Raw genomic sequence first — 21,047 nt, 5'->3', positions numbered from 1 at the left:
ACACATGTGGATTGGTGTTGAGAGGGATACGCCTGGAGTTTTTAGGACAATCAGCTCTCGGAAGTAGAATATTGGGTTTGTTACATTCTTTTGCTATGTTTCTTTTTTTTCTAACTCTTGATATTGCCCTTGTAAATACCTTCTAACAATTTTCTATTTATGCGCTGATAATGTAGTGTAGTGTAGTGAAAGCTCTATCTCACTTCAAATTAGAAAATGAAATAGTTCAAGAAGTTAATTTGGTTGTATTCCAAATTACTGTGAAATGACCTCGTTGGGTATAGATATAAAATTTTGTTTTCGTTTCTCCTGTTCATCAGTAAATCTATACTTACATAAATTGTCTGCTGGTAGTACTCGAATCACCTACTACTGCTGCCTTTGCCGCTGAGTGCTAGGGGTTTATCTCCTCCCTGAGACTAGTTACATAGTTTCTAGTTTTCTATGATAACTATCTCAGCCGCAGTTGTATCTATCCTATTATGTTATTGGACTGACATGATCAATATCAAAGCCAGTCTAGAGTAGATAAAAGCCGAGGATTCCCCTGGTGAACCCTATCTAGGTACTATACGAATTTCTTCCAAGGCTGCCTTAATTATACGACAGATATACCTAAGTAAGCTTCTTTTTCCATCATAATAATTAAGACCCAAGGTTTTAACATATCATTCAGGACAAAATCATGTGCCGACTAGTCGTTTACGGCCATGACAGTTATACCATTTCTCCTGATGTGCCAGACATAGAAAAAATACTCGGAGTATTTCGATGCCATAAAGAACATCAAGAGGACTCCACAAACCTTGAAGTTCAATGGTTTCGACACCCCTACGTGGAGACAGCTCAAAGTACGTGCCAGCCTTCCTCTACGCAAAATGTCTAATAGCTAATACAACTCAAGATTCGGCCTCTACAAAAGACCATCACCATGTGTTGACCATAAAGAGTATACAGGCGGCGGGGTGGCAGGGTCGACCCCGCCACCCTACCACCCGACGAACTTTTCGTCTTATCGGCCAATAAAAACTCTGTATTTCATTTTTTGTGGGTAATATGATATATCATAATAAGTTTGTCGGGGAGCTAAAAAAAAAAGGTCGTCGGGTAGTGGTAAATAGCCATCTTATGTGGTAATATGCAAGATTTGACTTACGGTGCTTCAACCCTACCACCCCGCCACCTAGCTTCAATTTTCGATAATTTACCAGGAATTTGTAAAATGTTTCTTCCTTCATTCAACAATAAAACAGTCAACTTAATTCAGATTTTGATAATATAGATATAATTATTAAAGGAATTCCTAAGAATAATACTTTAGAACTGGTTTTAGGAACTTATTATCATTTTTTGAAGTTTTCATCTAAAATTATAAAATTTCATAACAATATATCTATATCTGTATATATATCTGTAGACTATATCTATTTATATCTCAGTCCTTGTAAATCGATTCCTATCTTTTACCATCTTTTACTGATCCTTACTATTATTTACTAGACTGAAGATTTAGGTATTTGCTTTTTTTGTCTATTTATACTTCTCTATATATATCGTTTAATTTCTAAGAATATGATCTCTCATAATTCAATTTATGAACCCACAAATTCCCTTCTATTTGTACAGATTTCTCTTTTTTTTCATTTCTGTTTGCCTTCACTTTCTTAAGAATCTTTATAATTATGGCTTCTGCTATGATTTTATCTTGGAAGAAAAATCGATCAATTCCATTTGATGAACTCTATGATCCTGATCATTTCTTGAATCTTAATGACGAAAGGGAAAGCCTAGAAACCTTCTCTCAATCCCCTACTGACCTACCTACTCTTACTTAGGAGAACCCTCACGGCTTCCAACTTTCCTCTGTTCCAATATCTGGTGGATATAATAAAGTCAGATTCCTACAATACGCCGCATGTCTACCTGAGTACCCTCAGACGCATCCAGACGGATTTACATATCTTATGCCGATTACTGGTCTAGATCCTTCAGATATGATCAAAGATATATAGTATGGAGCTGGAGGTCGTGAAAACCAGCATAAGCGCTGGCATGGGGATAAGAAATCACCACTACTTGGGAATATCACTTACACCTTTACTAAGAAGTCATGCTCTAGTATCAAATCTTGTCCGAAACTCGCAAATGATTTCACCTCTGAATTTGGTCATTCTGAAGTCACTGCTGATCTTTAGGATCATCTTGAAAATAGAAAAATCGAAGTCAATAACTACTTTCAGACCAAGTTTAGAGATGACCGAGCGAACGCACGTACTTACGCATTTTATCATAAATGCCGTCAACAATGGGATCGAAAATATGGGAAAACATATAGAGATTATTCCCGAATGATTTTGAAGAGGTTCTCCTCAAGTGCGTTTAAAACAAATCAGTATTATCTTAGGTGTAGTATATAGAAGCCAGAAGATGAATCTGGTAAGCACTACTTCCATAGGTTTCCGGTTCTCGAAGGCTATGATTTAGTCTATCTTAGAGAACTTGTGGAAGGCCATGCTAGCCGCGATATTACTATGAACTCTCTCGCGTGCGCAACGATGGTACCAGCAAAATCAAGGACTTTAAAGTGCCAGTACCATGTGGACATGAATCTCTATTATATCCCATATAATACTATCTTTATCTCAGTGATTCTAAAGGAGACTAAGAACTGCCTATTTATAATCTTGGCATCTTGGGGCACCTATACACATCCACCTCCACCAATAAGCAAGACGCCGTCCAACATCATAAAGGATATGACTCAACTAATTCAAAGGACCGATCATCATTCATTATCATATAGTCGATTCATCCGTAGTTCTATTGTGACTGAGTTTTTGCAAGCACAAGGTGTTGCATCACTCCCTGAACTTCACCCATCTCTTGGCAATAGAGATCTTATTACTTCTTGGATTAAGAAGCAAAGAGTGATTTCCTGTCCGCTTGGATAAAACTAGATAGGTATGTTATATATTATTTATCCTATAGTCTAATCTTGATTTAACCAATCCTTACCGATCCTTACCGATCCGTATTGTATTTAGTTATTTTATACTAATTACTATTAGGTGCTTTACTTAAGCATTGTAAGCAGCAATCAGGACCTAAGGAAGACCTCTATATTCGCGAGATGTATAATGATGGTATAAATCTCCGGATTATGTGTCTTACCGATGCCCAAGCTCGCTTTTAGATAACCATTGAATACTTTCAGGTCGATATGACTTTTAAAAGAGTTGCAGGGATCTTGAACGAAGTTGTATTCGTCACAAAAGATCCTGACTTAGAGCAAACTATCTACCTGGCAAGAGTCCTTGTTAGTAGTGACTTAACCGAATCCTACCAATTTCTTTTTCAAAGTCTGTTTAACATACTTAAGACGATTAACGGTAAAAAGATTGATTGGTTCCATATTCATTGGAAAGGCATCATCGCTGTGATGGTTGATATATATAGGAAACAATCTAGTGGGTTTGGTCAATATCTGCATTTAGTTGATGGCAGTTACACTTGGCAAGAACATATTCAACATATGTTTATATATTATAAGGTTTATTACCATCGGAACCTTACAAGATATCAAAATGAGATTGAGTACCCTATGATGCAACGGCTCGAGAATATAACACCTAGGAGCGCTTATGAAAGTCTTATTACTACCCTTAAGTCTTCACAGTCGAAACATGTTCGTGACTAGGTTAAGAAGATTTCTTGTCGTTGGTTAATCTCTGGACTAAATGAGTTAATGACTAAGATAAAAAAAGAGCATTTCCGTGCATTTGTTAAGCACACCAATCTAGTCGAGAGTAGTCATGCTGGTAGCAATCGTGGAGGTATCCAATTGTAACTACTCCCAGCTCTCAAGGAATCGCAAGCTCGAGATACACGCCTACTTGATGATATTACCCGAAAAAGTCGTTATAGAGTCAATCCAACACAAAGATCTCGGACTTTTAGTAGTCATTTCCACAGAAAGCGCCCTAGATCTTTCCTAGAGACACCAACACCTATCCGGCAGCTTAATTTAGATCATATCGATCTCACTTTATCACCTCCATTATCATCAGCTATATTACAACAACCACCTCTTTATCATGAACCTATAACTAAATTAGCTAGAACATCTCATCAAGATTTACTAGTACAATTCGTGAACAGAATACCATAAATGATGAATGTTCTATAGAAATTAGAGCATACCGTCGAACGCAATAATGCTCGTATTAACAAGTTTGAAGAGATGATGGGTGAAGTAGTAAAGGAGAAGGATAGTTAGGATCAATATTTATCAATTAAAGTCAGTCAGAATCAGTCGAAATTAGTCGAAATTAGTCGAAATCAGTAAGAGTTGGTAAGATATGATCAATCACATTTCTTTTTAAGAAAATTTATTTCCTTGTAATTCTGGTTTTATCTGACTTTCCCCCTTAATTATTTCTATCTTTTACCATATCATTGGATTCTCTCATCATGCCATATTCTACGAGATCTAGGACTAACGCCAATCATCCTGATGATGAAGCCCCTCCTATAAAACCGCAGAAACAACCACGACTTCAGATAAGGGGTATATCGAAAACGACTATATCTACCCTAAGACGAACGAAATCAATTAAACCTCCTCTTCAACAAACTAAAGCAACAAGACCTACTATAAAAAAAACTAAAGTAGTAAAGCCTCTTCAAAAACAAACGAAAACAACAAAACCTCCCCCAAAACGAACGAGAATAACAAAACCTCCACCAAAACGAACAAAAACAACAAAAACTCCTCTGAAATCATCACTTCAACCGACCGATGGGACTAAGATATCCCAACAGCTCACTAATCAGGCTGAAGTAATCCAGCAACCAACCGACCAGACTAAAGTACTCCGGCAGCCGACCGACCAGACCGAGGTACCCCAGTAGCTGACCGATCAGGCTAAAGTAATCCAGCAACCAACCGATCAGGATGAAGTGATCCAGCAGCCGACCGATTAGACAAAAGCACTCCAGCAGCCGACCAACCAAACTAAAGCACCCTAAGCTAGATCATGGCCTCTTAAAGAATCACAACCCCGATTTAAACCAATTATTGGTCTCCTAGATCTTGGCCCACCAAGCAATACTATTTCTTTGGTCGCAAAAGAATGTGGTGAAATCTCACAAGAGGAAAGAGTTAGAGGAAAAAAGGAATTATATCCAGAATTGATTTAAGAAAACCAGTCAAGAATCAGGTCCTTTAAAGTCTGCAAGTATCAGGAGTATACACATAATACTCGATATAATATCTAGAATTTTACTAGTCCTATTATAAGCTCAACTTCCTTTTCTTAATACTATTACTAATTTCTTTAGGCGATTCCAAGTTACGCAACTAATTGCCCATATTGTTGTTACTCACCAGAAGGTATTAACAAAAAGACTAGACAGATAAGAAAATACCAGGCTTCTACAATTCGAAAGCATATTGAAAATATCCATACTATAAGTCATATAATATCTTATTACTTAATTATTTATATTGATTAAGATTAATAAATTTAGGTTGATAAACGGTTTGCTGGACTCTACACTGTTTCTAACACTGTTTCAAAATCCTATTTTCGGTATATTGAGGGAGATAATAAAGAGGCCTTTAAAAAAGCGAATTACTTCTACTAGATCTCTAAGGAACCTGAATAAAACCTGAAAACTGCTGGAAAATGAAAAAGAGACTTGAAGTTGTTGTTCTTTATATTTGTTTTTGTATTATCCTAAAAATCCTATTTTCTTTAGGCTTTAATAAAGAAAAGAAATTTTAATCATATGATCTGATGTTTGTCTTTGATTCTACCTAGATAGGTCTTTAACCGATTTATTGATCTAAAGATTTTCCTAGAAAATATTCAATTATTCTAGAAATTACTTTTTCGACAATAAGGTCATTTTGAGCTACTTAATCTATGAAGTTTCCCCTAAGTCCTCATTATCTTTTTCGATATTTTTTATTCTCTATCAAGCTTATTATGGCCAACATAATAGTTAACCCAAATGATCCTGACGATATTCCCACAGATACCCCTAGTGGTCATTAGTGGTATAGTAGGATAGATGGGATACCAGGAAGCTTTATGTAAGTATAAGTCTCAATATTGATTCCTGACTATCAAGATAGAATAGTACTAATCTATCTCTTATTTTAGGAACCCTGTTAAAGTTTGTAAATGTCCAGAACATCCAGCACAAAGATGGCCTTGTCAAAACGCAATAATCGAGATTTATGGTTGTGTTCAACGATGTCCTTATTGCTCTTATACACCAATAAGTACTAGGTGTGTAGCAGCACCAATCCGAAAACATATTAAAATGTCATATATTGTGAGTTAAATTTGATATTACTAACATAACTCAATCTAATATCTATTAGAAACCAAACTATGGAGGTAAATAGAAGGGACTTCATGTCCTAGACGGTCGGAAAACTGCAAGAAGGTGAGAATTGATTATCGAAGCCCTTTACCATCCCTTACCATCCTTTACCACTCCTTACCATCTTTTACTATTACTTACTAATATATATATCAATTTTCTAGAAAAGAACGCAGCCATAAAAAGGTCGAAGATGAAGAAACTGCTGGCGTAGGCCAAGAAAGTGACGAGGAGGAAGAAAATGTCTTATAACTTGCAAAAACGAAAAAACGAAAAAGAAAATCAAGATTCTATAAAGATGACACCGATTCCGACGATGATAGTCCATCTGAATCAGCAAGAGACCGGCGACAGCAAGACAGAAATAAAAGACGGAAGCGACAAGAACGAGAAGATCGACTTCAGAATGCAAAAGAACAAGAAGAAAAAGAATAAAAAGAATTTGAAGAATAAATGGCTAAGATTCAAGCTCAAAAGAAGAAGAGAGAAAAGGAACTAGCTGATGCTAAGAATCCTAAATCTAAGAGCATATCTTCAAGTTCTATCACGAAGGAAAGAAAAGGTAAAGAGAAAGCTGACATTGAGCTCCCTTCAGAAGCTGAGTGTGATAGCTTTATTCGTTGGTTAGAGTCGCGGACGAAAGATGGTAAAAGTTCTAGGGGGATTTGGGATTTTCTGAAGCGACCTGAACTTCATATACCAGAACTTGAAGATAGACTTGATGAGTTGATAGATGAAGCATCTATTAGAGTGGATATGGAAGAGGATAGGAAAAGAGAAGCTAAGAAGAAAGAAAGAGAGAAGGCGATTACTCGTGCACAAGCAGAACTTGAAAAAACGGATAAAGAAGGGGCGAAGAAAATAGCTGCTGAAGAGGTAAAGAAAAAGGCTGCTGAAAAGGCTGCTAAAGAAGCTGCTGAAATTATTAAGGATGATAAGGATGATCTAGGATCCGAGGAAGCAGGAGAATGATAAATAGTAGTGTAATGGTGCTTAGTGATTAGTGCTTAGTGCTTAATATTTTAATTTTAAGGTTTTTGATATCAAGTGATTTAAGAAAAGACTATTTAAGATGTTTATTTTTATATAGATATCCTTAACATTAAGATTTATAAAGATATTATATTTAATTTGGAAAGATAATAGTTGATATGTTTCAAGAAATCATAAAATCTAGTAAATAATGGTAAGGATCAGTAAAAGATGGTAAAAGATAGGAATCGATTTGCAAGGACTGAGATATAAATAGATACAGTCTACAGATATATATACAGATATAGATATATTGTTATGAAATTTTATAATTTTAGATGAAAACTTCAAAAAATGATAATAAGTTCCTAAAACCAGTTCCAAAGTATTATTCTTAGGAATTCCTTTAATAATTATATCTATATTATCAAAATCTGAATTGAGTTGACTGTTTTATTGTTGAATGAAGGAAGAAACATTTTACAAATTCCTGGTAAATTATCGAAAATTGAAGCTAGGTGGCGGGGTGGTAGGGTTGAAGCACCGTAAGTCAAATCTTGCATATTACCACATAAGATGGCTATTTACCACTACCCGACGACCTTTTTTTTTTTAGCTCCCCGACAAACTTATTATGATGTATCATATTACCCACAAAAAATGAAATACAGAGTTTTTATTGGCCGATAAGACGAAAAGTTCGTCGGGTGGTAGGGTGGCGGGGTCGACCCTGCCACCCCGCCGCCTGTATACTCGACCATAAAGGGGTACAGGAACTGCAAAAGTAGTGATGGTATGCCAATGTTACAAAATTGTGTGAAGGTTCCGAAGAAAATTTGGCAGACATTGCACAAACAGAATTTTCGGCTACAGGTAGAGGTAGATTGGGTCGACCAGCCTTGCCAGATGTGTGTTGAATGAAAAAAGAAGTAACAATGAAATTGGAGCATATAAGGATGTTGTGAGGACTGGAAACTCTTTTTTATTTCTACCGTTTTAAGTAAGGTTCCAATATCAAGTGGCTTGAGTATGTCCTAAAAGTCAGAAAGCTATAGATCCGGGTCCTTGTGAAGAGGGTCATGTTTTGCGTCTAGTGGAACTAAGACTAAATCTTTTAAGCAAAAGAATAGAAGCGTTCAACTACTACACACAGGAGGTATGATCCCTCAATCGTAAATTTACAAGAAGTCTGACACATGTTTTGTTTCTCGCGCTATGTGAAGTTTTCTGCCCAGGCCGCGTGGCTATGACATGAATTTCCTAGAGGAGCTTGCTACCTCACCATATCTCATCGTAGTTCAATATTTTCTCGGACAAATGTGACTTGGCAGACCCACATGTTGTTCTAGAGCAATCCAGAGATAGGTAAATCTAGTATTGCCGCCAGTCCAAGCCTGACGTAAAAACACCAAGTGCCATATTGTTTGCAAATCACAACGAAATTAGGTCAGTCCCGAGGACGGCCACCATCCTACCTAGAGAATGAACGTGACCCTAACGTATAAAGTAATAGGAAAATTGAAGTTAAATCTTGATCAAAGTGAGACAAGCTTGAAGAGTCCCTTACCAATGAACGAAGCGCGAGATTGGCGTACAACATATAAGTGTATTGTTAGGTCTCGCATAAGAACATTAATAACCATAGAATACTTACGCATTCAATAGATATAGAACTAGGTGATGGTGTGGATGTGGGGGATTAGAGATTCGGACTAGAACGATGGAATGTAGTGCTTTTTACCCTAATCAAGAAGAAACTGGGATTCTCCTTTCAAGTCTGCCGATCTCGATTCTGCTAGACTCAATATGCAGAAATTATCTGTAGTAATGAGATATAATTGTGTGCGAAAGTAGGCTACGAAGCAGTCGCAGAAAACGAAAATTTTCAATTGATAGACACTATGTGATCAAAAAAAAAAAAAAACCCTCAAGATGGAAAAGTTAATAGTTACTTCGTTCCAAAATGTAGATATCCTCGGGAGGCATTCTATCATCTTCTTCATCCCGATATGGCCAATTACGCCAACAGATTTCCCGCTTGTTCACCTCTGCTTGCCGAACCATTTCCATACGAAACTGTCGATTACCCTCCACTGCCCTTTCAGAATTGTCTGACTCAGTACCACCTTCCGGATCGATATCGAGGTGTTCTCTTACGTGGGATAGTAGCTGTTCAGACTTGTTCTATTCTCACGATTCTATTAAGGCAGGCTCTCGTTCTTCATTGCTGAACATAACTAGACAAACTTCCGAGGAGATGCTGCTCCATCCCGATGGAGTCGTGATTCCCACTAACGCAGCACGTAAGTTGATTAGATCCGCGTCCCAAGGATACCCTGTTTGGCGAAGAAGATACTGTCGCATTCCAAGGTAAAGAAATCAAGATGTTCTTGTGTTTTTCATTGTGTACGCCTGTCGTGGCTGTGTAGTAGAGCTAGATTTTTCTCAACATGTTATTCCAAAAATAACCAAGCAATTTCTGACACTAGTACAAGTAGGAATGGGACTTAGTTGTCTAGACAATCGAGTCCCATCCCTGTTGCATTAGTGCTATGGATCATATTTTCGAAACTAGAACATGCGTGTTGCGATACGAGAATACCAGAATCAGAAACTCAAATACAAAGTACAAAGGCCGAGTACTGGCTATCAATTGTCAGCGCTAATGCAGCAGGGATGGGACTCGCTTGCCTAGACAATTAAGTCCCATCCCTGCTACATTAGCTTTTTAGGTCACACGTCTGTTCTAAAACAGAAAAGAGGATGTCATCCGGCAAGACCAGGACAACAGATTACCCAGGTCCTACTGTTCTTCTTCAATACTTGTTCAAAAAAATGGACCACTCAAACTCCCAAGTATGTTCTAACCAGATATTCTGAGTCGCATAACTAACCAGGTGTAGGTCAATCAAGGTATACGCGAGAACCTTCTTGAAATTAGTCGACTGATTCGTCAAACTGGTGATGATGTACGGAATCCAATAGCATCTACTGAGCTCCGATACTGATCATATAAGGACATTTACCACTTAATTGACGAGATTGTTCAATCACCCGATCAAATCCAGGCTCTCTACTCTGCATTTAGTAAAAGACTAAAGCGCCCAAAAAACACGAAGAAAGAGAGCGAATTGGAATTCAAAAAAAATCAAAATTGGTTTCGAAGCTTCACATCTAGAGACGGTCAAAGGCTTGAAACCAATGATGTCGATACACTTGCACGTATTACAACAGGCTGGGCGCTATCAGCAGAGCAGATGAATGCTTTATTAGCATGCTCCGTAATCTGGGCTTCTAAGCCGCGGCTGTTTTGGAGTAATGATTCACATGATGAAGACATTTTGCGAAGATGCTATAATGATCTGGAGAGATTGTACGAAGTTGATCCATTACGACGAAGGATTCTTTTGATTACCCTTTCAAAGAACGTGCAGTACCATCAACAGGCATTTCATGTTGAAGGCAAAACCAGAAGAAGAGAGCGACAGAGAAAACCGAAAAACGACACGGCCCGCCAGCGCAAAAGATTGTTTCTTCCTACCGCGCTGCTTTCCATTACAAAGCAGCTTTGGCCCAATGTCAGCCTCGAAAATCAGAAGAAAATTAGGGAAAGAGTTACCCAATATTCTCGATCCGGGTGGAAATGGCAACAAATAGCTCCTGTGGAGATGATACTTTCTCTTCATGACAGCACTACAAGAGGGTATGTAATGCAAACTAAGAGAAATCGCATGAAAGCTTATTGTTTTAGGTTTGAGAGACACGGTTGGTCTCCTATTGAGGTTGAAGCGATCAATTTATTCATGAAAACACTTCCCCAATATGAACTCCGCTCAAAGCTTGAGCAGGCCTTTATTTCTATTATTTCTTATGATCCGAACGCACCAGCCGTCGATCATGCAGCAGTAACGGCGAACAGCCAGCCCCTACAGACCTCTGAGTTCTCTCAAGTCCAAACATCTAATGATGATTGCCAATGTATGTGAATAAATTTCAAGACACACCTTTGACTGACGTTAGTTCTAGCACGAATTTCCCCTCCAGTTGTTGTGCATCATTCCCCCACTTGTCTCCCGCTCTCGAGGAGCGACAAATCGAGGCTAAGAGTATCCACCGATACACATGCACATGAGCAATCTTTGAACGATACTGAAGCCGCTGAGGTTCTATCCAGTATCACGATTTTTCCGCGAATCATGCAGAGTGGTCAGGAATTTGCTGTACCCTACCAAGACAGTCACATACCACCGCATACATCACTGAATGAACCGACAGCAGGAGACCAGGAAGCTACATCATGCCAATCTTCATCTAATATATCTGAATGCGAGATATCCCCTCCAGCGGCCGTCGCCGCAGAATCTGAATCTATGCTTGATTCATTTCAACATTTCCCGGCATCCTCAGCCCAAATAAATATTGAATGGAACCGGTCATCTCCAGAATTCACAGAATTAAATATTCAACAGGAGGACTCTATCTTGGAGATAGCTAATCCGTTATCATCTTTCCAGATAGAGCCATACCAGAATTTGGTAGATTGGGGCACTTCATTTTCTGAAAGTGCTATCGAAATTTCCGCAAGTGATAACAATATTTCTGAATCAGTATCAAACCCTCTTCCCCCAAGCGACAATATTCCTACAATCGATCTGCTAGACTGGAATATGCTTTCTTCTGGAATGACTTTCGAAGAATCGGTTTCAAATCCGCTTCCACCCTTATACCACGGAGCAATGCCATTTCCGGTTGATCTATCAGCCTCAGATCTCTCGTAATATGATTCCAGAAATTATTTGAACACCTTATCCAATGGAATACTTCAAGTCCGTCACATGCTCAATAATAATAACACGGCCAACCCTCCCGCTTTCCCAGAGAAAGTTATTCTCTCATGACCATCCAGACTCATATCCTGCCCACTTTTCATTTCGCAAAAAAGCCCATTATCGAGACCGAGTTTTCCTAGTGCAATCCAAACTATGATCTTCGTTCGATCATCTGGAGACATTCCCTGGATCATGGTACCTTGGCGTGGCATTTCAGCTGTTGATATCAGGAACCACTGCAACAAATGCTCCCTCGGATCGGGGTATATTGGTCGTTTTATTTGAAAATTTTTTGCTACTCTCTCGATATTTGACCGCTTCTGTACATAATTAGAGATGTTGACGATAGAATGATGTGAGGGCCTAACCTTGAACCATTCTACAACCACGCGTTCGACAGATTTGTTCGCTTGCAGAATACGAAAGGGATAGTATTTCCCTGTCTGATCCAAATTCTGTGAGGTCAAATCCTGTCCTGAATTTCGGACCGCCTGCTCGGCTTCATCTGAGATTGCCGAGCTAACTGCTTCCTGAATATCTCTGGTCTTCAACTTTTCTTCGGACTCATAGTTGGTAGATTGGGTTTCTATTGCCCGTTGTATTTCATGATTTGATGACATTGTGCTTTTCAAGATTTTAAAACCGTTGGTCAAAGAATTCTACCAAATATTTGGAAGTAGCCATTTTCCGTAGGCGGGGCTTATTGCGCGGGGCTTTCCATCACATGATGTAACCGAGATTAGGCTGGTGGCACGTGATTGTCGGGCAACAAGAATCCACTGCTACATACTCCGTAAAACAATATTCAAAGTACTCACATGCAAGGGAGATCTAGTTTGGGACTAAGCATTGAAACCTAAAGTATAGTGGTCTCGTATAGTGTGGCGTACGCTATGCAGTCACTGTATCCTTGATCTTAGATCTTATTGAATACACCCTGCTATCGAGAAATAGAATTTCCTCCGTCTCTGCCCATAATTTGCATGATCGCAAAGGTAATTGGTGATAATCAAAGCAGGTAATAAGTATAATTTTTTCCCTGATTCTATCTGATCGTGTTGGTCTTCTCAAAAACTAATAGCAACTCTTCCTACATTGGAGAGGGTAATCCAACTAAAGAGAGAAATGTTATAATACCATATGCGCAGACCAAAGCCGTATATCAATCTAATTTTTATTAGTGTCAGATTTCCAAACTCCCTAACTCGGGTTGTCGACGAGATTCTCCTATAAACGTTGAAAGTTATCTCGTACATCTTTGACTCTGCACATCAACCATTCGTCGAATTACTATCTAATAAAAATCTACTGCTAGTACATGATGCTCTTTATTAGTTCGCCAGAATGCTAATAAAATGATTCAAATTAAGGCTTTTTCAAAAGCATTTCAGAAAGAACAGATTCGTTGACTTTTTTTAGAGTGGCTATGCTCTCTATACAAATCTATTTTGGCCTGGCATTGTGACTTAAAATTTCAATAAATGTGACAAGTACTTGAGGTATATAATATATACCCTGCTGATAAATAAAAAAATCACTTTCATTTACAAAGACTTCTAGGAAAATTCCCCATAATAATGTTGGGAAAAATTTGGAATTTCTTTAAGTCCAATTTGGTCTGCTTTACGGGAGAGGATACAGACGACTGTAAGATAGTTAGAATGTTGATCAAGAGGGTTCCTGCTAACTAAAAAGCTATTACAGTAACCTCTTTTGAAGTTCCCGACTGATTGAGCTCCTATGCTGCTTTTAGGCGTCAACATGGAGAAGAGATTCCTCTACCTTATCGTCCTCATTATGTCATAACCTCCTCAGTGCCAGATTCCTCGGCTACCTTGTTTCCTCTTCTGCAGGCTCATATTCAGACTTCTCAGCAAAACCACAGTGACGAAGCGTGGATACCGAACAGTGAAGTCATTGTTCTTCCTTCACCACCATTTCCTTCTCACATTCAGAGTTGGATCCTTTTTTTGGGTTCCAAGTAAGCTTCACTCCTATAATATTCAGTGATTTTTTTTTAAATCTTTATAGAGAAAATATTTGGATTGGTACTGAGGGAAATGGTTCTGGCGCTTTGAGCGTAATCAGCACTCGGCGTTAGTTTTTAGACTGGATACGTTTTCTCGTATTTCGATTTTTTGTTTCTTTTTTCTAGCTGTTCATATTTTCGCTGTTAAAGATTCCGAAATCAATTTGGCAGGTTGTGTAAAAAGTATCGACTTTAATGGGCGTTGAATTTAGGAAGGAACAAGAATGAAATTGGGACAAACATCAACGTTGTGAAGACTAGAAAATTCTTTCTATTTTTCTCATATCTAATGGAATTTTCTTATCAAGTGACACGGAATAGCAATTCTTCCCCTATATCAATCCTATAATTGGCAATTAGAATGATCATCTACTCTGGCTTTATCATCCAACTCATCCCAAGTCCACTACCAGACGTTATCCATCTATAAGGAATATCAATATACTAAGACACTCAAGATGTATATATTTCTTGATTATTTTCTCGAATACCTAGGGACATCGATACCTTGGTTAGTCCTGTGGTGGTTTCTGCTCATCATCTCTGTTCTTCCCACCTATTGGTTCCGTCCACGATCACGCACAGGAACAATTAGGTACGAAGTTCCAAGATCAAATTTTTCATTATTAGCTTTTTGACATTAATTTCAGGTTTCAAATGCCTTTTTCAAATTTCCGAATTACAAATCACCGCAACGAAGGCCTACTCCCCGCCTATCAAATTCCCGAGCAGCCATGAAATTTTATTCCTTAATTCAGTCTCTGATGAAAAAAAAATGGAAGTGAAAACGATCTTTAGAAATTGCATATGGACCCTTGAAAACCGTGAACATCCAAGTTGATCAACATACCAGTATATTAGAAATCTATGCTCCTTCTCCTTACTAGGAGACAAATGCACTATTCCACATCCAGCACTACCTGGTTATAGATGCAAGTCTTTTATAAGAATCATATGCGGCCTTTCTGTTCATGATAGTCATAGATCTAGATTGATCGTCTAAGCCGTCAAAGCATAAAAGGGCCAATTAAGCTTGATATCCAATGGCTTAGCTATCCATGCAGAAAATGTAAGACGTGTGTGGGAAAAGTGGCAAGTATGTTCCTTCTAGAGTCTGGTGAAATACTACCCGGCTGATAAACACAAGGCAAAACTTGCCATGGATTCTCGATTCAAGGGTACAAGAACTGCGAAGATGCTCGCGGCGACAAAATCTTGCAGAAGGAAATTTAGATTCCATATCCGAGGAGCTCCGAAACCCACTGCAGGTACAAGTGGAATAATGGGTCTCCGGACCTTGCAAGATGAATGACTGTGTCAAGTGCAACACTCACTTGAGTTGATCTATGCTGCTAGCATCAATCGACAACAAGAAGTGAATGACTACAATTATTGAGATTATGCTGAAATATTACAGCTTGTTGTTTAATGAGAAATTTCGCAAGACGAATAACTTTTGAGGTCCGAGTCTGTCATGTAGTAGTGCCTTAGCCTAGATCCTTCCGACTTTCACATCAATTCTGATTCTAGGCTCATCCAACTCATCAGTAGCCAAAAATTCTATCTAGCCACCCGGCTCTTTGAAATACTAGGCTATCTAACAATCACATGGTCGGTCATCGGTCCATTTGATTATGTCAAATAGACTGTGACTGGCTGGCCAATCATTCAAATGACACAAATGAATGAAACTGAATTTTCTAACTAGAACGTAATCTGGCTTAAATACACACCTAAAAATGGGTTCCAAACCACTTCCTTTGACAGATTGGCCTGATGATATGACAACCTGATTGGTTCGGTAAAAGTGGGGAATGGGATCTAGTCGAATGGGATCTAGTCTTTCATCAACACTTCTTACACACTCTTCGCAGCTACACTTAACGTGAAGAGAGCATATACATCCTATAAGACTTCAAATACTTACCGACACACATAATTTATTAGCTCTCTCCGTCATTACAGCAGGGATGTACTTGGGTGGAGCATCTATGTCGTTGAGTTTCGCTCGATTTTACAAAACATATTAGATCATAGAGGTTTTTTTTAATGATCTCGTTTCAGCCCAAAACGCTCATATAACAGAGATGAAATCAAATTTCCGGATACCCAAGTCCATCTTTTCTCCAGCTAGTGCTCCAATAACTCATCAGCTTTCTCTGTTGTTGATAAGAAACACGGGCTCTCAACTATTTATTCCCTTGTGGTATTTTTCTTCGTACCCAATCCCATCTTCAAATATGGAAGAAGTGCATCGAGCCAAAAGAGAGCGCTGTGCCTGTAAAAGCTGCGTTGAAAGTGGAGGGAGTGCTAAAAATATATGTCAATATGTCCCTCGGAAGCTTACCCAGCATCTTGAGAGTTCTTATAAAGTACTCGACGGAAAGGCATCGCTCTACACCCCATATGAGCAACTGCTAGAAGTTCTTCCATCCGCTCTTGTGATTGAAAACTTGATTCAAGAATATTTTACAAATTTCTCTATGGTATGGGTTACGCTGTTAAAAAACTCAAAATTTTTTTTGCACTAACGAAGAGGTAGTTTTTTTGCGTCATCGATACCGCCACCTTCGAAGCCGAATATGAAAAGTTCTGCCTTCAACCGAATATGGCGACTACCTCTTGGCTCTGCTTGCTTCTTGCCATTTTAGCAATAGCTTGTCTAGCAGAGGATGATCATTTGTCGATGCGGTACGGGGATGTCGCCTTGCGCTATCTATTCCTTAACGACCTGCCGATTGAACCATCAATACACTCACTAAAAGCAATGATACTCATCATCTATAGTCGCGTGCACGATGGAGAGAATGTCTTGCGCTATCTGGACCTAGCTCATCATATGGCAAATTCTATCGAACTTTTCATCCGTACGAGTGATCCGATAGTATGCGAGGAATATAGCCATCTTCTGATTGGCCTGAAAGCGCTTTACATCCTCAATACTCAAATTCACGACTCTAACCACCACCGGGATCTCACGCGATATAGTAAGATACACGATTTTATATACAACGACATTTATATAGGATCCAGATTATCACCAAGGGCCGAGGTGTCATCTCTGACGCAAATGACTTTCACAATCCTAAACTTTGATCTTTTGATTATATCAGACGCAATTTGTCTGGAAATAGAACAGGATCTGGTTCCGGAACAGAAACTTGCTGGATTTGAAACTAAGCTAAAGTACATGTGGCAACAGTGCAACAAACTTTATGCTGAGGTTAACGGCTCTGATTTGAAGTTGGAATCTCATCGAGTCGGCCATCATTTACTTCGATACCATATCTGCTATCTCATGCATCTTCTCTTCTTACCTCATCTACAGCGATGCTTAGAGGGTGACATCAGGCCTAGAACAAGATCATTTTCATTCAAGTGCACTATATTTGGCATGAAGACTTTACAAATGTTCATTTCTTTGGCTATGAACAAAAATTGTCAACAGTATGCTAGGTATATCCGATGTCTCGGAAGCTACTATGCCTTCAGGTCAGCTGATACTGTTCGAGGAGCTTATAAAAAGCTTCAGAGTAGAGAGAAGCAGCAAGAGGCCAGGTTCCTACTAAACCGCACCTACAAAATATTCTCTGAGACTCCAAACCGCACTCCTTTCTTCTCTGCTCCACCTACCGACGTCTCTGCTGTGGCCGAATCTCCATCCTCTACAAATCAGCGCAGTTCCCACTTAGAGGAAGTCTCATCGAGCTTGCAGACGAAAAGATATATACTGGCTCAACAACAGCTTCGAAAAGACCACACTCCGGCTGCTGATGCAGGAGAGCGTCGCTCAACACGACTAAGCGTTATAAAACCCCCAGAAAAGCAGGGTTCGGATCATCCATACTCATACTGGGTCTATCAGGCTTTGAGCTCTAGCTTTCAAAAGGGAATGCCAATTCAGGAAATCTATACCTGGCTTGAAAAGCGTGTGTATCATACAAGGGGCGACAAGGGATGGAAAAATAGTATCCGCCATAACCTGTCCATGAACTCTGTACGTTGCCTATTACTATTGATTCTAAGAGTTTTACGCCTAGCTTATCTTGAGAGATTGTCCACTAATCTATCAAACTGTTTTGTTCTCGTCTTATAGGGCTTCAAAATCATCCGAATGGAGAAAGCCGGCAAAAGGACCGTCGGCTGTTGGGGCCTTACAGAAGAGGCAATCAAAAATGGCAAAGTTCAGCCAACCACCCGCTATCGAAATGTCACCTAGTATGCCTTTTGAAAACTTGTCTACTCAACCACAAGGAGGCTGTTCTTACTACAAGTATTGGACTATGTGCCAGAATTTGCTTTGAGCACTGCTATGGATAATTTCTCTTCTTCTTTTCTTTTTTGAATTTGTTCCGCTGTCGAAACCCATGACTACTTAATCATATGGCTCTTTGGTTTTGATCCGTCTATCTGCATATATTCTCCTGGTGATAGCGTATATTTACTTAGGTTGATTAAATTCAAGCAAAAAGATTAAGTAAAAAATCAAATCAAAAGAAGTGAGACCAGCTCACACATCTTGAGGGTCTTAAAGATGATAACAAAAACCTTAAGAATCGAATCAATAGAAGTCCGCTACTGTCAAATAGTGGCTCAAAAGAATAGTGTCAGCGCCGTTGGGTTCCCATGCATCAAACTTCGAAGTGGTCGCCACTGTGGTTTGGCTGCCTCCCCTTTCAGTTAGATGCTTCCTCTCTCGTAAGATCTTTGATCCTTTGTTGAAGCATATGGATTTCATTTGAATTTTTTCCCTCGAGGGGTTTTGACTATCAATTTATCGAACAAAAGCCTTAGTTTGTGGATAGGCTACACCCCGTGCTGGCTAAAGAGTTAAGAGAGGATCGATATTATTTTATAAATCCTCTCTACCTTTCTGAAACCAATTTTAACCGTAATCCTTCAACATTTCATAGCATGAAATGAGCGTGATCCACCGCTCAAGACGTAAGTAGATCATGTTCATAGATATCATGGATAGAATGGATAGAATTACACTTACACTCTTCTTACTTAATTCCTAAGCATGAAACAGAAGTGCGCTAACCTAGTATAGAAATGTGATGTTACTGTCGTAGGATATGGGTGACTTCCTTTACACGTGTATTCGTAAGAACTGCAGTTGTAGAGATGATGTGAAGTGTAGATTCTACTACTGCTAATTAGACATGTTCATTGGGTTGGGTAAACCCATACCCAACCCAACCCAACCCACAATGGGCTGGGTATGGGTCAGAAATTTTACCCAAAACCCATATGGGTTGGGTATGGGTTTGAAGTAAAACCCACACCCAGCCCATAAACCCATCTTTTTGCCAAGACTTTTATTTCACGTGATATTTGTCACCTAGTTAGTACTAGATTGAGGCAAAAATTAGGCACTAAGGCACTGATTACCCTAATTTAGTTTAGGTTGAGGCGAAAATCAGGCATTAAGGCATCAAAAATACCCATATGGGACCCATACCCAACCCATACCCACGTGGGTTGGGTTGGGTATGGGTATGGGTTTACCTTACCCCTGATGGGTTGGGTATGGGTATGAATTTTGACCCATACCCAACCCATGCACATGTCTACTGCTAACTGAAACTAAAGAAGATCTCTGCCCCACTTATTTGGAGGCTGTGTCCAATGGGAGTCGCTGGTGGAATCATCCAATCAGGAAGGATGATTCCGACTTCCCATATTTGGACAGTTACTCCACTTCCAGACCGCTTTTAGGACGGGATTCTGATTTACAGCGTGGGTCGATTTCAGTTTCAACTCAGCCTCATCCCGTGTGAATAATCGATCAGTCCAAAGTACCACCTCAGTGATTAGGCGCCACTGCTGAAAAAAATACATAGTCAGGTGCACCCGGGATTTCACCCAAGTTTTCCCTCTGAAGCGCTATCAACCATGCTGATTATATCCCATCCCTGTTGCATTAGCGGCAATAGCGTATGTGATAACACGAGAAAACTGGAGCCCGTGCTCAAGCTGCACTTTCAAATTGAGTTTTCTCAGATTATTTCTAGTCATTTCATATCATCAAACGCAAATTTCTACTGCAGCAGGAATGGGATTTGATATAGTACAATACGAGATAACAAGAGCCGGCACTCAAAGTCTGCGCAGTGGCCGAAGCGATAACACCACCTAATGATTTTCTAATAATTTTCTAATATTCAAGAATTTATGCAGTATGGTAATGTTTCAGGAGGTATACCACTGTCGAATAGCCTTCAACTTTGAAGGGATATTTTCTCACATGCATTATCTTAGTCTCTTTACAAATTCTTACTCTCTAAACAGCTCAGCTACACAGAATTTCTATCATACGCCAAGACGCTCAGACTAATACGAACTAGCCAGGGCTCATAAAGTATTTCACCACTGAACGGGTCACACTACTGAACGGGTCACCCCACCAATTTTACGCGTCAGTCTGGTGTTTCCATTTTCAACTACCCACCATGCCCCCCTAAATGCTCTATATGTCCAAGACAAACAGGATCAGGAGAATAGGGTCTTATTAGCTTACCAAGCTTACAAGAATGGCGATATATCATCAATGCGTAAAGCTGCAGCTATGTTTAATATACCATTTTCAACCCTCCAACGCCGCCATTCTGGTGTCCAATTTCGTCTTGAAACACACCCACCGCAGTCTAAACTGACTGAATCTGAAGAGGATTCATTACTTCAATGGGTCGTCTCTCTAGATGATCGCGGCTGTGCTCCTAGAACTAAAGATGTTGGTAGAATGGCTAATATCCTACTCGCCGACCGCGGAACCAACCCTCCTCTTACGATCGGTAAAAACTGGGTTACTAGGTTTGCGA

At 39.3% G+C, this 21,047-nt stretch overlaps 1 protein-coding gene across 1 annotated transcript; it reads left to right on the top strand.

The window, feature by feature from the left end:
* Nucleotides 1-16,831: 16,831 nt before the first annotated feature.
* On the top strand, nt 16,832-18,442 carry N7495_001982 (uncharacterized protein; the record flags this gene model as incomplete). Its single annotated transcript, XM_057204652.1, has 3 exons — nt 16,832-17,210; nt 17,250-18,220; nt 18,320-18,442. 3 exons carry the CDS (start codon nt 16,832-16,834, stop codon nt 18,440-18,442), a joined length of 1,473 nt encoding a protein of 490 aa, XP_057065259.1.
* Between the last annotated feature and the right edge of the window lie 2,605 nt (nt 18,443-21,047).

The sequence above is a fragment of the Penicillium taxi genome, assembly GCF_028828555.1.
Source record: "Penicillium taxi strain IBT 34144 chromosome Unknown utg000002l_segment0_segment0, whole genome shotgun sequence".
NCBI lineage: Eukaryota > Fungi > Ascomycota > Eurotiomycetes > Eurotiales > Aspergillaceae > Penicillium > Penicillium taxi.
This window is presented reverse-complemented; position numbering and strand designations above follow the sequence as displayed.